General features: G+C 35.2%; 1 protein-coding gene across 1 annotated transcript in view; it reads right to left on the bottom strand.

Moving 5' to 3' along the window:
- Window positions 1-2,632: 2,632 nt before the first annotated feature.
- Window positions 2,633-15,233, bottom strand: part of LOC124525807 (cullin-4B-like) — a 120,230-nt gene continuing 107,629 nt past the window's right edge. The window contains exons 19-20 of the mRNA XM_047098389.1: window positions 4,251-4,403; window positions 2,633-2,728 (exon numbers count right to left, since the gene is read on the bottom strand). Of these exons, the coding sequence (XP_046954345.1) occupies window positions 2,633-2,728; window positions 4,251-4,403 (249 nt within the window). The remainder of the gene's footprint in view (window positions 2,729-4,250; window positions 4,404-15,233) is intronic.

The raw sequence follows: 15,233 nt of genomic DNA, 5'->3' as shown, positions 1-15,233 counted from the left end.
GACTTTCTCTCCCCTCTGGGCTCTCTCTCCTCCCCCTCTATCAAAATAAATAAACAGACTTAAAAAAAAAAAAAGAAAGAAAAGGGAAGTATATCCAAAAGACTAATGGGACACAATCAAGCAGAACAAAATATGTATTATGAAAGTCACAAAGGAGAATGTGGGTGTTGGAAGGTTTGAAGAAATGCCAAGAAATCCCCAAACATTAGAAAAATTAACATGAAATTAAAAATTTCACTGAACTCCAACCAGGATAAATCCCTAACACCTATCTATACAGATATTTATCATAAGCCAACTGTCAAAAGACACAAGAAAAAAGAAAGATCGTATCTCCAAGGCTGAAGAGAAAGGCAACTTGTCATATACAAGCGTACTCCTTTTTTTTTTTTTTTAATGTGTACAGAGAAGAGAGACAGAGCATGAGCAGGGAAGGGGCAGAGAGAGGGAAACACAGAATCTGAAGCACATCCAGACTCCAAACTGTCATCACAGAGCCCAACGTGAGGCTCGCATTCAAGAATCACGAAATCATGACCTGAGCTGAATTTGGATTCTCAATGAACTGAGTCACCCAGGCGCCCCACAGGTGTACTACTGTTAAAGTATTCATAGAATGTTCAACAGAGACCATGTAGTTTAGAGCGTGTGGGATGATATATTATGGTGTTGAAACAAAAGTGCTAACAGCTAAGAACTTTATATCTGGCAAAATAATTCTCTGAAATTCAGGAGAAGTTAATACATTTCCAGATAAAAAGCTGACATCATTCACCGCCTGACATGAACTACAAAATGATGATGGTAGTTCTTCAAACTTCTTCCAGGTTAAGTTAAACTTACAGAATATTATAATGGAAGGGTAAACCACGTTAGTCTAATACAGAACTTTAAAAAACAAAAGCATAATGCAATTAAAAATTTAGATTAATGGATCTGTATTTATAATTTTTTTTATTTATTTTTGAGAGAGACAGAGAAAGTAAGTGGGGGAAGTGCAGAGACAGAGAGGGAAAGAGACAGCATCCCAAGGAGGCTCCATACTGTCAGCATAGAGCCAGATGTGGGACTCAAAATCATGAACCATGAGGCTATGACTTGAGCCAAAATCAACAGTTGGATGCTTAACTGATGGAGCCACCCAGGTGACTCTAATGGATCCATGTAAAATACATAGTGAATACAGAAGTAATAAAAAGTATATAAGTCAGAAACGTGAAAGAGTATATTTTTCACGTGTTTGAAGGTAAACTTCTATCAGTTAAAATAAACTAATTTTAAGATTTTTCATATAATTGCAACGGTAACCAAAAAGGCAACCTCTAAAGAATATGAAAAAGAAACGAGAAGGGAATGAAATCACGTAACTACAAAAATATACGTGAAACATGAGGGAAGGCAAAAAAGGTGCGAAAGGACAACAAGCTGCAAGACAGAAAATCATTAAGAAAATAGCAATAGCAATTTTACACCTGTAATTAATTAAACGTATATTACTTAAATTTCCCTAAATAAAAGTCTCCAACTATATATTATCCATAAGAAACTCATGTTTTACCTTAGGACACACACAAGCTAAAATAAAAGGATACAACACATATTACATGCAAACATGTACTAGAAACTAGCAGGGACACTAATACTACTGTCAGATAAAACAGACTACAAGCCAAAAACTGTCAATGAAAGACAATGTCATTAAAATGACAAATTTAATACTATATTTTAGTACAAACACACACACACACAAATGTATATATATGTAAAAATATATATACACACATATATATTTAGTACAAGTTTAAATATATAGCTGACATTGGGGCATCTCAGTGGCTCAGGTGGTTAAGTGCCAGACTTCACCTCAGGTCATGATCTCAGGGTTCGTGGGTTTAAGCCCCTCATCATGGTTGTGCTGATAGCTCAGAGCCTGGAGCTTGCTTCTGATTCTGTGTCTCCCTCTCTCTCTGCCCATCCCCACTCACGTTCTGTTTCTGTCTCTCTCTCTCCCTCTCTCTCTCTCTCTCTCTCTCTCAAAAATAAAGACTACAAAAATTTATATGGCTGAACTAAATGTTTTAAGATGTCTAAAATGATGGTTCCATTATAGGTTAAATTTTAACGTGGTTTACACATGTTAAAATTAAATTGTTATATGATTAATTTCACACCGAAAAACCAACATAAGGACAAATACACAGCAAAACCAATATAAGGACAAATAAATGGCGTTAATACTTAATTTCAAATAGAGTTTAAATCATCCAGATGTATAATTCACAGTGCGATTTTACACTTAAACAGTTATGGATATATGTTGCTTTTTATGAAACTTATTCTTTATTAAACTAATGCATACTACATGTCATCAATATATACTGAAATGAAGGACAGACAGTAAACATTACGAAATTTCCCAGGGAGTTTTAGAGCATTATGTATAGTTTAATAGCAACATTAAAAATACATGTCATTCAGAAAACGGCATACTTTAACTGAGAATGCTGATGAAAATTTAATTCTGCATTTGTATTTTAATGCACTGCTTTTATTCATGTGTCAGTGGAATATTTTAGTCAATTAACAGGACTATGAGTCAACTACTATAAGTAGAAATAGTAAGGCCAGAAGTTCATGCAATATACTTGTACTTGTTTGGATTTTCTTTATCTCTTTCCATGTAGTCTCTGTCAATTAAAGATTCTACTCTCGTCTTCAGATCAGAAGGCTACAAAATAAATTATTAATGTTAATAAAAATGAAATCACAGCATTTTATTTTCTACTCTCATCCCAAATACATCACATTTTGTATCTCATATTTTTCTTATTCGTAATTTTCAGGAAACAATAAATTTCTTAACTACAATATTACTATAATCAAATCTGAAATACATTAGAAAGGTGCTAACTAGGAATAAAGTACAACTAATACATAAAGAATAGAATAAAATGCATCTGGGATGCATCTTGGTAAAAAAAATCATACTTTCAATTTCTTTAATGAAAAGAAGTTATACTCATCAACTATGCCACATAAGGAAGGCTCTAAAATATAGAAGACAGCCAATACCTCAGGCACTGATGTTTCTATGATGCACATGGTTAGTTATGGTGTACGGATTGAACTCACTAGAAATCACATTAAAGAAAGTAATTCTATAATTTACTAAATAATAAGCACCCCAGTTGAGCCATGTGTAGAGCACTGCAGAGAACTCGAAGAGTTGTTTTTTTTTTTCTCAAGGAAAAAAACAGCTTTTAAATTTAAAAAATCAAGAGTACAACATTGATAAAGTAGCAGCTACAGCTAATAATTCCTTAGCACTTACTACATGCTTCAGGAAACTCTTTTGTCTTAGTAACATTTGAGTAAGTCGTTAATATTATCACCCTCCGTGAGGAAGTGGAGATACACACGTTATGTAAAGTTGACAAGAGTCAGAAAATGAGAAAGATAGGAGACGAAGCAGGATTGAAAAAAATCATAGCTGACAGGCTCTGGGAACCAAGCCATAAACATTAGACTAGAAATCGAAGTGTTTGTAGCAATTCTATTTTGATTACTTAGGATACACAAAACTACAATTTTCATTTTATTTTATGATGACATACGAACAAATGGCTTGACATTTTTAATAATTATGGCAGAAAAATGTATTAAAATGTCTAACCTATAAGAATCAGACAAAATAGCTACATATTGTCCTTAAAAAGACTTTTTGAAAATGGTTAAGTAAGCGGTAATTTGCCACATATTGTTAATAATTTGTTAGGTTGTAGTATTTAATAATGTCACAAAGATCAACCGTTATAAGACGTAAAAACAGAGAAAGGACTATCATAGTAAGACCAAAGGCCACTCTGCTAGGAATTGTGAAGTATTTGCTGATAAGCAGTGCAAATAAAGGCAACTTCTAACTGTATTTCATCAAGCAGATACATCAAGGGAGTGAATCTAAACCATGGAGGTACAGTGAAAATACTTAAAATAGATCATGAGACTAATTTCTTTTTCTTTTTTTTTGTGTTACCTTTCAAAATGTTACAACTTTTTACTTATAAAATTGATAAAATTTAATAACCTAATACAGTAAACCATAACACAAAAAGGGACCTAAGTCCTGTGATAATCACACTCACAATTTTTACTCCATATCACAGATACGTTTTTACTTGAAATTACTTTATAAACCTATGGTTTTATTCAAAAGTACTCAATGCCACTGGATTTTTGGTAGATTTGTTTACCTGTAGCGTAAATTTTAGCTGCTTATACAATTCTGAGAGAAGTACACTGTGGGTAAGTGTTTTCCTTATCTTCATAATGCGAACAATTGCAGCATCAATCTGATATCGTCGATCTTGGAAAACTCTCTGTGTGGTGATGGTACGTTCCTCTACCTAATGAAAATAATTAAAAGATAAAATGACAACACGTAAAATTTCAATAATAATTAAACTGTTATGAAAATTAAAGGTTTCAAAAGATGACTTTTTGTAAAAACAGAACAGTAACAGAAACGATACATAATTCACTTTTGCTTCTATTGGAAACCTTTTATATACTAAACTTTTTGGATTTAAGTTTGTATTAAGTCATCCTCAATTTTAGAGTCCGTTTAGCCAGAAAAGCTATTAATGGGGAAAGCATTGTGCTATGGTTTGAGCAGTTCTCTTAAACAAGTTAGTTGTATGACTTCGGTGGTAATAAACACTCTCTTGCAATTCTGTATGTTTCAAGATACCATATTTAAATGTCATGTCATAGATACAAAGTAAAGCTTATCTTGTACATATAAAATCACTCCATTATTAATTATTCTATTTATTCAAGCTAAAGCTTTATTTTCTATTTTACTTTACATTAAATCATATATTTCAGAGACTTTTCTTATTTTAACTTCTGGCAATTAGAAAAGGATATGTGTAACAAAGCTTTTTTTTTAAATTTTCGTATGTAGATTATTTTTTTGAATTTTTTAAAATGCTTATTTATTTTTGAGACAATGCGAGAGACAGAGTGCAAGCGGTGGAGGGGCGGACAGAGGGAGACACACAGAATCTTAAGCAGGCTCCAGGCTCTGAGCTGTCAGCACAGAGCCCTACCGGGAGTTTGAACTCAGGAACCATGAGCTCATGACCTGAGCTGAAGTCAGACACTTAATGGACAGAGCCACTCAGGCACCCTATAAGTATATTGTATAAAAAAAAATTTTTTTTTGAACTTCTAACTGCAAATATTTTTCATTCATATCTTAAACCTTCAACAGTGATCCTCCAAATCATCTGAGTTTCCAGGAGTATATAATCTTTTGAATTGCCTTCTGGGTTCCAAATTCCAAATAAAGCCTTCCAAATTCTCAAAGCAAGAGTTGTTTACTTTTAATTTGTCAGTATTTTCTTTATTTTTACTACTTCATTTTCTGTGTATGCTTTCATCATTATATTTTCTTAAATGCTCATTTCATACTTCTCATTTTATTTTATTTTATTTTATTTTTAACGTTTATTTATTTTTGAGACAGAGAGAGACAGAGCATGAACGGGGGGAGGGGCAGAGAGAGAGGGAGACACAGAATCAGAAACAGGCTCCAGGCTCTGAGCCATCAGCCCAGAGCCTGACACGGGGCTCGAACTCACGCACCGCGAGATCGTGACCTGGCTGAAGTCGGACGCTTAACCAACTGCGCCACCCAGGCGCCCCCATACTTCTCATTTTAAAGATGATCTCAACTCCTGTTTTACCAGTAAAGCTTTAAATACACTGTCTAATAAAAGTATCTTAGTTTATCTTCTACCATTCATACATACATTTTTTATTGAAGTGGAATCACAAAATACAAAATTAACAATTTTAAAATGGTTTAAAAATTTTAATATACAGTTGGAAGCATTTAAGCATACTCACAATGTTGTGCAACCACTATCTCTCTCTAGTTTCAAAACATTTTTGCCACTCAAGAAAACACCCTGTGCACATTAAGTAATCATTCATCATTTCCCATTCACTCATGATGTGGTTACCACTACTCTTCTTAAGTATGGATTTTATGACTTTTCAAATATAATATGGAAAGGAGTATACTATAACTGACCTGTTATGTCTGCCTTCTGTCACTTAGCATAAGGTTTTATACACAAAATACTTCTATACACATAAATGATGCTTTTTATACATAATGAAGGGTAATTCTTACTGAAGGATGTATTGGTACTTTGTTTCTTTTGTATATATGAGTAATATTTCATTGTATGAGTACAATACAATTTACTTATCCATTTATCCAATGATGGACATCTGGGTTATTTCCATTTTGGCTACTATAAATAATTCTGCAAGAAATTCTTGTGACAAGCTCCAGTGGACATATATTATTTTCTCTTTAATGGTTAATGAGAATAGCTGAGTCAAATGGTCACTCTGAGTTTAACTGAGAAATCTCAAACTATTTTGCGCAGGTGCTGCAATACTATATATTCACACCAGAAATGCACAGGATTCATATTTCTTTTAAAAACCTCTTTGTATCTGATTTGTCAATTCAAGCCATCTGGGAGTAATGTGGAATCTCACTGTACTTTTGACTCAGGTACATTTGAAGACCAATGATGATGAGCATTCTCTCACATGTTTGTGGACCATCTGAGTAACTTCTCTCAAGAAATATCTATTCAAGTTCCATTCTTAACGTTTATTTATTTTTGAGACAGAGAGAGACAGAGCATGAACAGGGAGGGGCAGAGAGAGAGGGAGACACAGAATGTGAAACAGGCTGCAGGCTATGAGCTGCCAGCACAGAGCCCGACGCAGGGCTCGAACTCACGGACCGTGAGATCATGACCCGAGCCGAAGTCAGACGCTTAACTGACTGAGCCACCCAGGCGCCCATCAAGTTCTTTATTTGTTATCGAGATTACTTTTTATTTCTTATATTTTTTAGTTTTTTCTATTGTTAAGAGTCTGTGAATTGGAACATATATACAGTTATATACATACACATACATATGCAGATATAATGTGTAGATATATATATATGTATATCTATATATCTATATATATATATAAATACATAGATAAATAAATGTAAGTACATACACACATATAGATGCATACACACATATATATTCAATTGTAAGTAAAAAACTTACAAGAGACCAAAGGATATTTACATTGATGAATTGGTCAATTCATCAGGAAAATAAAATAATCCTAAACATATATATACCCAACTAAAGGGCCACAAAATAAAATGAAACAAATGCTGACAGAATTTAAGTGAGAAAATATTTGAAAATAATTATTCGAGACTTAATACCACACTTTCAATAATACACAGAACATCTAGATAAAAGATTAATATAGACATAGGAGATGTAAACAACACTAAAAGCAAATAGATTAGTAGGCATATATAAAACACCCTAAGCAACAAAATAACCCAAATGTCCATCAGTGGATTGCTGTAATATTACTCATGTATAAAAAAGGGAACAAAGTTGAGTCCACCTGGGTGGCTCAGTTGGTTAAGCACTTGACACTTGATTTCAGTTCAGGTCATGATCTTGCCTTTCACCCTGAGACTGACATTTATGGCTTTTGGTTCCATGCTGGATGTGGAACCTGCTTAAAATTCTCTCTCTCTCTCTTTCTGTCTACCTCGCCCCTTCCTGCTGCTTATACTCTCTCTTAAAAAAAAAAAAAAAAAAAAAAAAGAGGGGCGCCTGGGTGACTCAGTCGGTTAAGCAGCCGACTTCGGCTCGGGGCATGATCTCGCGGTCCGTGAGTTCGAGCCCCGCGTTGGGCTCTCTGCTGACAGCCCAGAGCCTGGAGCCTGTTTCAGATTCTGTGTCTCCCTCTCTCTGACCCTTCCCCGTTCATGCTCTGTCTCTCTCTGTCTCAAAAATAAATAAACGTTAAAAAAATTTTAAAAAAAGGAAAGAAGTACACCAGGTAACAAAGCAATAATACAGTTTTGTGAGGTCACTTGGGATGTTTTCCAGAACAAACCATATGTTAGGACAAAAAACGTCACTTAAAATAAATTTTAGGAGAGCAAAATCACTAAAAATATTTTCTACAATCAATCAAGAAAATGACAGGGATATAAATAGCAGACCCTTAAATATCCAATAGACTAAAACCTAAATCATCAGGGGAAATAGAAGATATTTAGAAAAGAATCAGAAAGAATAGAAAGTCAAAAATAAAACTGTGGAATGCTGCACAGCAGTGCCCAAAGGGAAATTTAAAGCTATAAATGCACACCTAACAGAGAGAGGGGGATCTCAAATTGATAACATAAGAAACCAGAAAAAGAAAAGTAAACTCAAGCCAGTGGAAGGAAAGAAATAGTAAGATCAGAGGCAAACACAATAAAGAATAAAATAGACAATCAGTGAAACAAGCTGGTTCTTTGAAAATATTTGCAAAATAGGTAAAACTTACTTTTACTAGGAAAAGAGATGGATTTCTTTACCAAAGTCTTGCACAACTAGGGAAGCTGGGCACCGTCTCATCTGGCTTCCTTTCTACCATGGTAGAGCTTTTCAGCTTTTTCTGCCTCTCCTCTTGAGTGAAGAGGTGATGCTACCTGTCTTAGCCATTTCACTGCATCCAAACTTACTTTATCTTTGTTTTGCTCTACCATAGAGGTGGAATTAACGTCTCCTGTTAATCCTTGACTTCTACCAAGACTCTTCCATTCCTGGGTATCTCTCTCAATTCTTTTGTTTTCCCCCAGCAGTTTGTTTTACCCCCAGCAGTAACACTGCCATTTGTCTTACTCTTCACTTGCTAAAGCACAGCGATGGAGAAGGGATCATTCTGGTTTCCTGACTCACCGTCAAACTTAAGTTAGCCTTTTGTGCCTGTGTCTTGAAGGTAGCCCCTTCTATTCCATTTTATCCCACTGCAATTGCTAAATATCTTCAAAAGTCTTTAAGTGTACAACACTTTTCTACTTCTTTATAGTTAAGAGAAGTTTTCTCTTACATTTTCCCTTTACTGTGTCAAAAGTTAAATGTTTATTGTTTCCCCCTGGTGGTTTAGGATTTTATTTGTAAAAGAAGAGTCCAGGCATTTCTTGCAGTGAAATTTGTGTGTCTCTTTAAGGCTGTTCTGTAGGGGAGAGCTCTCTCTGGTTTCTGTGTAACCTTTCCTCTGAGTTCTCACTTATTGAGATCTGTAGGATAAATCTGAACTCCTACTATGTCTTCATTTCCATGTATTTTATATCTCATAGTAATTTTATCAAGCCTTTAGCAATATGTTAAAATATCATCATACCCACAGGTATAGAGGTTACTTCCTTTTAGGCTAACGTGAGACTGTACTTGTGTTTTGCCTCTCTTTAGATTTAGCTCAACTCAATAAAAGTTATATTTTGAAGACTATCCACTTGTTTTTTGCTGTCAAGTTACAGGGATTATAGGCCAATATTCCTGATGAGTACAGATATAAAAATCCTCAACAATATATTATCAAATCAAATGCAACAATACATTAAAAGAATCATAGAAAAAGATCAAGTGCGATTTATTTAAGAGATTCAGGGTGGGTGGTTCAACGTCTGCATATCAATCACTGTAACAAAACACACTGAAAATGCATGATGGGGCATGTGGGTGTCTCAGTTGGTTGAGTTAAGATTCTCTCTCTCTTCTTATATCTTCTCCCCACTCTCTCTCTCTCTCTAAAATAAATGCGATGAAAAATATTTTTAAAATGGACTACAAAGAAAAAAAGGAGTGGCAAAAATCATGATCATATCAACAAGGCTGGAAAAGCATCTGATATAATCCAAAACTTATTTGTGCCCAAAACTCTCAACAAGGTGGATAGAGAGAAATGTACCTCAACATAATAAAGACCATGAATTACAAACACACAGCTAACATCACATTGAATGGTGAAACTTATTCCTGTAAGATCAGGAATAAGACAAGAATGCCTTCTCACCACTACTACTTAACACAGTACTGGAAGTCCTAGCCATAGCAATAAGAGAAGAAAAAGAAACACAGGCAATCAAATTATAAGAGAAGCAAACTATCCCTATTTACATTAACCAACACGATACTATATGGAGAAAACCCTAAGGACTCCAGTAAAATATGATTAAAACTAAGTTATGAGTTCAATCAATTTACAAGCAGGTTAAGTGTTATGTTCTATACAATATTAGTTAACTATAAAAAATAGAAAACAATCCACTGACAATTGCACACGAAACACAAATAAAATAAATGTAAGCATGAAAAAAAGCAATCCAACTAAAAAGGGGGCAGAGGAACGGAACTGTAAGATTGGTAAATGAAACTGATGATGACACAAATATATTGAAAGATACACCATGCATTTGGACTGAAAAAAAAATATTATTAAAATATCCTGGCCACCCAAAATAGTCTACAGATTCAGTACAATCTCTATTGAAAACAATGGCATCTTCTAGAAAACTAGGGGAAAAACATCCTAAAATGTATATGGAACCACAAAGGACCTTGAATGATCAAAGAAATCTTGAGAAAGAAGTACAAGCTGGAGATATCAGGCTTTCTTATTTCCAACTATACTATAAGGATACGTTATCAAAGTAGGGTGGTACTAGCACAACAACAGGTACATGGAATACACAGTCCAGGGATAAACCCATCTTAACACAGGTAAATTAGTCTTTGGCAAAGGAGGCAAGAATAAACACTGGGGAAAGACTGGCTCTTCAACAAATGTTGTTGGGAAAACTCAACAGCTACTTGCAAATAAAGTTGAAACTGGACTCCTTGCTTACATCATATACAAGATAAACTAAAGGGGGATTAATGAGTTAAGTATAAGACTGGAAACTACTAGTAGAAAACCAGGTAGTGAATCCCTGACATCGTTCTTAGCAATGTGTGTGTATATATATATATTTGATCTGTCTCCTCAGAAAAGTGAACAAAAAACAAAAATAAACAAAAAACCAAATCAAACTGAAAGTCTTTTCCATGGCAAAAAAAACAAAAAAAAAACCAAAAAACAAAAAACAAAAAAGAAAAAAAAACAAACACCTAAAAACACAAACAACAACCAAAACCCCACCAACAAAATAAAAAGACATCGTACTGATTCAGGGAATTTACATATTTGCAAGTGATAGAACTGTAAATGATTAATAGCTAAAATACATAAAGAACTCACACAACTCAGTATCCACAAACATGCAAACAATCAATCCAACTAAAAACAGGGTAGAGGGCATGAACAGATATCTCTTCAAAGAAGAAATTCAGATGGTTAAGAGACACAGGAAAAAAGGCTCAACATCAATGATCATCAGGGAAATGAAAATCAGAACCACAATGACGTATCTCCTCACACCTGTCAGAACTGCTATTCTCAAAAACACCAGAAATAAAACTAGAAAATTCCCCAGATAGCCAAAGCAATCCTGAAAAAGGAAAACAAAACTGGAGGTATCACAATTCCAGATTTCAAGATTACAAAGTTTTTGTCATCAAGAGAGTATGGTACTGGCGCAAAATACAGACATGTGTATCAACAAAATAGAACAGAAAACCCAGAAAGAGACCCACAATTATATGATTAACTCGTCTTTGACAAAACAGAAAAGAATATCCAATGGAAAAAAGACAGTCCCTGCAACAAATGGGGTTGGGACAACTGGAAAGGGAAGGGGAGGGGAGGGGAGGGGAGGGAAGGGGGAGGGGAGGGGAGGGGAGGGGAGGGGGAGGGGAGGGGAGGGGAGGGGAGGGGAGGGGAGGGGAGGGGAGGGAAGGGAAACAAAACAAACCGGAACTAATTAATGGGAGTTCATCAAGATAAAAAGGTTGTGCAGAGCAAAAGGGAACAATCAACAAAACTAAAAGGAAGCTTATGGAACCTGGGGAATAAGCTTAGGAATTCCCTGGGCTTGCACTGATGGATTAACAAGGCATAAAGAATTATAAAGCTATAGGATGCTGACACCCAAGTCTGGGTAAATAAGATTAGGTAATTAGCATAGGGAGGGTGGGGCTAAGCCCCCGGTACACACAGGGTGAGGCAAAGGCCAAATATAGAACAAAGGTATATGAGGTAAACAAGATTAGGTATACAGGGCAGAAACGCCCCCCAATTTAGTACTATAGCACAAAGTTGTTTTCTCAGGAAGGAAGGACCAAATTAGGTAAACTAGGTAAACAGGTAAATAGGGAGATAAATCACTGGGAGGTGAAGCTGCCCAGACCAGAGCTAATTAGCAAAACAAAGGTGCCTTGTTGACCTTGAGGTAGCATGCTCTTTCTTGTCCCCTAAGCCAGTTTAGGTAAACAGAGGCGATGTCTCATGTTTGCTGTAAAACAACCTTCTGCCTGGCCACAGGGCGCCAGGGTTTTGTTTTGTATTCGCCCATACCCCTAACCCCACAGATCTTCAAAACCCCCTTTTCGTCATGTCCATGAGTTAATGTTAACAGTCTCATTGTCTCTTTGTGTATGCCCATTACAATGCTTCTAAGCCTTCAGATCCTAAAAAAACGGAGCAAGGACTCTTAATCAGGGCTCTTGTCTTCTCCCTGACATTAGCCATCTCTCATATTTTAATCCTGCATCCCGCTTTCTTGCTAGACGAGAAAGAGCTCCAGACCCAGAGTCTACAACAATGGAACAGGAGAGGATAGTTGCAAACAATATATCTGATGAGGGTTAGTATCCAAACTCTATAAGGAAATCATCAAACTCAACACCCAAAAAACAAACAACTCAATTAAGGAAAGGGAAGAAGACATCAATACAAACTTTTCAAACATCACAACCAGAAGGTGAACAGACTCATGAAAAGATGTTCCACATCTCTCATCACCAGGGAAGTACAAATCAAAACCACAATGAGATACCACCTCACACCTGTCAGAATGGCTACAATTAACACAAGAAACAAGGGCTGTTGGTGAAGATGCAGACAAAGGACTACCCTCCTGCACTTGGTAGGACAGCAAACTTGTGTAGCCATTCTGGAGAACAGTATGGAAACTCCTCAGAAACCTAAAAATAGAACTACCCTAAAATACAGCAATTGCACTATGAGGTATTTACCCAAAGGATACAAAAATAAAAATTCAAAGGGTCCATGAAACCTAATATTTATAGCCAAGCTCATTATAAAGCCAAACTAGGGAGAAAGCCCAAGTCAGTTTCACTGACTGATGAAAGAAAGGATAAAGAAAATGTGGTACACATGTGCCTGGATGGCTCAGTTGGTTAAGCGTCAGACTTTGGCTCAGGTCATGATCTCACAACTCGTGAGTTCAAGCCCCATGTCAGGCTCTGTGCTGACACCTTGGAGCCTGAAGATTCTGTGTCTCATTCTGTCTCTGGCCTTCACCTGCTTGTGCGCTTTCTCTCTCTCTCTCTCTCTGAAAAATAAACATTTAAACTAAAAAAAAAAAAAACCAGATGTAGTATATATGTACAATGGAATATTACTTAGAAGGTATTATGCTAAGTGAAATAATTCTGAGAAAGACAGACCATATGATTTCACTCATATGTAGATTTTCAGAAAGAAAAGAAGACCAGATGGGAAGGTGGGGAGAAAGAGAAGACAGGGAAACAAATCACTAGAAATGTAATCATAGAGAACAAACTGAGGGTTGATGGAGGGATGTGGGTGGGAGATGGGCTAGATGGGTGATGGGTATTAAAATGGAAGTTGTGATGAGCACTGGGTGTTGTTTATAAATCACTGAATTTTACTCCTGAAACCAATATTGCACTGCATGTTAACTAAAATTTAAATTAAAAAAATAACTTCAGTGACTGTAATTTTGTAATAATTACCATTCAAATGAGTAATCTGTGACAGATGACTGTAAAGTAAGACAGATTAAACACGTAGTGTTTTATGCTAATTAAGTTACTGTCAATAGAATTATCTACTGTTACATCTACAAGACGTTTTATATTAGCCCATTAACTACTAATCAAAAACCCACACTAGTTTCACAAAGGAGAGAAAATCAGACAATGTAACTGTAAAAAATCACCCATTCTCAAAGGTAAGACAGTAACAGATGAAAAACGGATCAATGGTACTATAGGACTACCAGAAACAATGAACAAGATGGCATTAGTTAGTATGTATCAATAAACAGCATATAGATGGATTGAATTTTCGAATCTACAAAGTGGAAGAGATTGAAAATAAGACCCAATTATTTTCTGCATTCAAGAGATTCCATTCATTTTAAAGACTTAGATACAATATTAAGTGGAGTTATTCCATACACAGGAATCCAAAAGAAAGACAAAGTGGCTATATTAATACCAAGCAACACAGAATAAGCCAATATGGTCACTGTCAGATAATGATAAAGTAGACAAGTCATTACGAAGATACAACATTGATAAATATATACACATTCAAGATTGATCAGATCATTTACATATATTATGTAAATAGAGATCTGAAGGGAAAAATTGATAATGATGGAAAACAGAGAATAAGATATAATAAATAATAATAGTGTGCACTTCAAAACCACTTCCAGCAGTGAATAAATCATACAAACAGAACACTGAGAGGAAAACCCTGACCTTGAAAAACACATTCCATCCATAGTAGTATATTACACATTTCTTTCAAATACATATAGAATATTTTTCAGGACGATATGATAGACCACAAACACATTTTAGCAAATTTAGTTAAGACTGAAATATCAAGTACTTATTTGATCACAATGATTATTAACAATATATCCACAACTGGAAAGCTTGCAAACTTACAAATAGATAGGAAATTAGCTACACATTCCTTAAGGAAAAAAAAAAAACAAACTATGGACTAAAGAAGAAATCAAGGGGAATTTTTTTTTAATTTTATCTGTAATTCTTTAAAATTCCAGTATAACTAACACAGTGTTAAATTAGTCTCAGGTGTATTGCATAACGATTCAACAATTCTATATACACTACTCAGTGCTCATCACAGTAAGTGTACTCCTTTTACCCTTCACTGATTTCACCCATTCTTCCACTGAACTGTTCACTGGTAACCATCAGAATATTCTCTCTGATGAAGAATCTCTTTTTTTCTTTGTTCATTTGCTTTGTATCCTGAATTCCTCATATAACTTGTGGAAATCGTATGGTATTTGTCTTTCTCTTATTTCACGTTTTTCTTATTTCACGTTAACATTTTATGCTCTAGCTCTGTTTATATGGTTGCAATGGCAAAAATTTCGTTCT

This window comes from Lynx rufus, unplaced genomic scaffold, assembly GCF_022079265.1.
Source record: "Lynx rufus isolate CCGP_SWC_20201006 ecotype Redwood Valley unplaced genomic scaffold, mLynRuf1.p SCAF_48, whole genome shotgun sequence".
Classification (NCBI taxonomy): Eukaryota; Metazoa; Chordata; class Mammalia; order Carnivora; family Felidae; genus Lynx; species Lynx rufus.
This window is presented reverse-complemented; position numbering and strand designations above follow the sequence as displayed.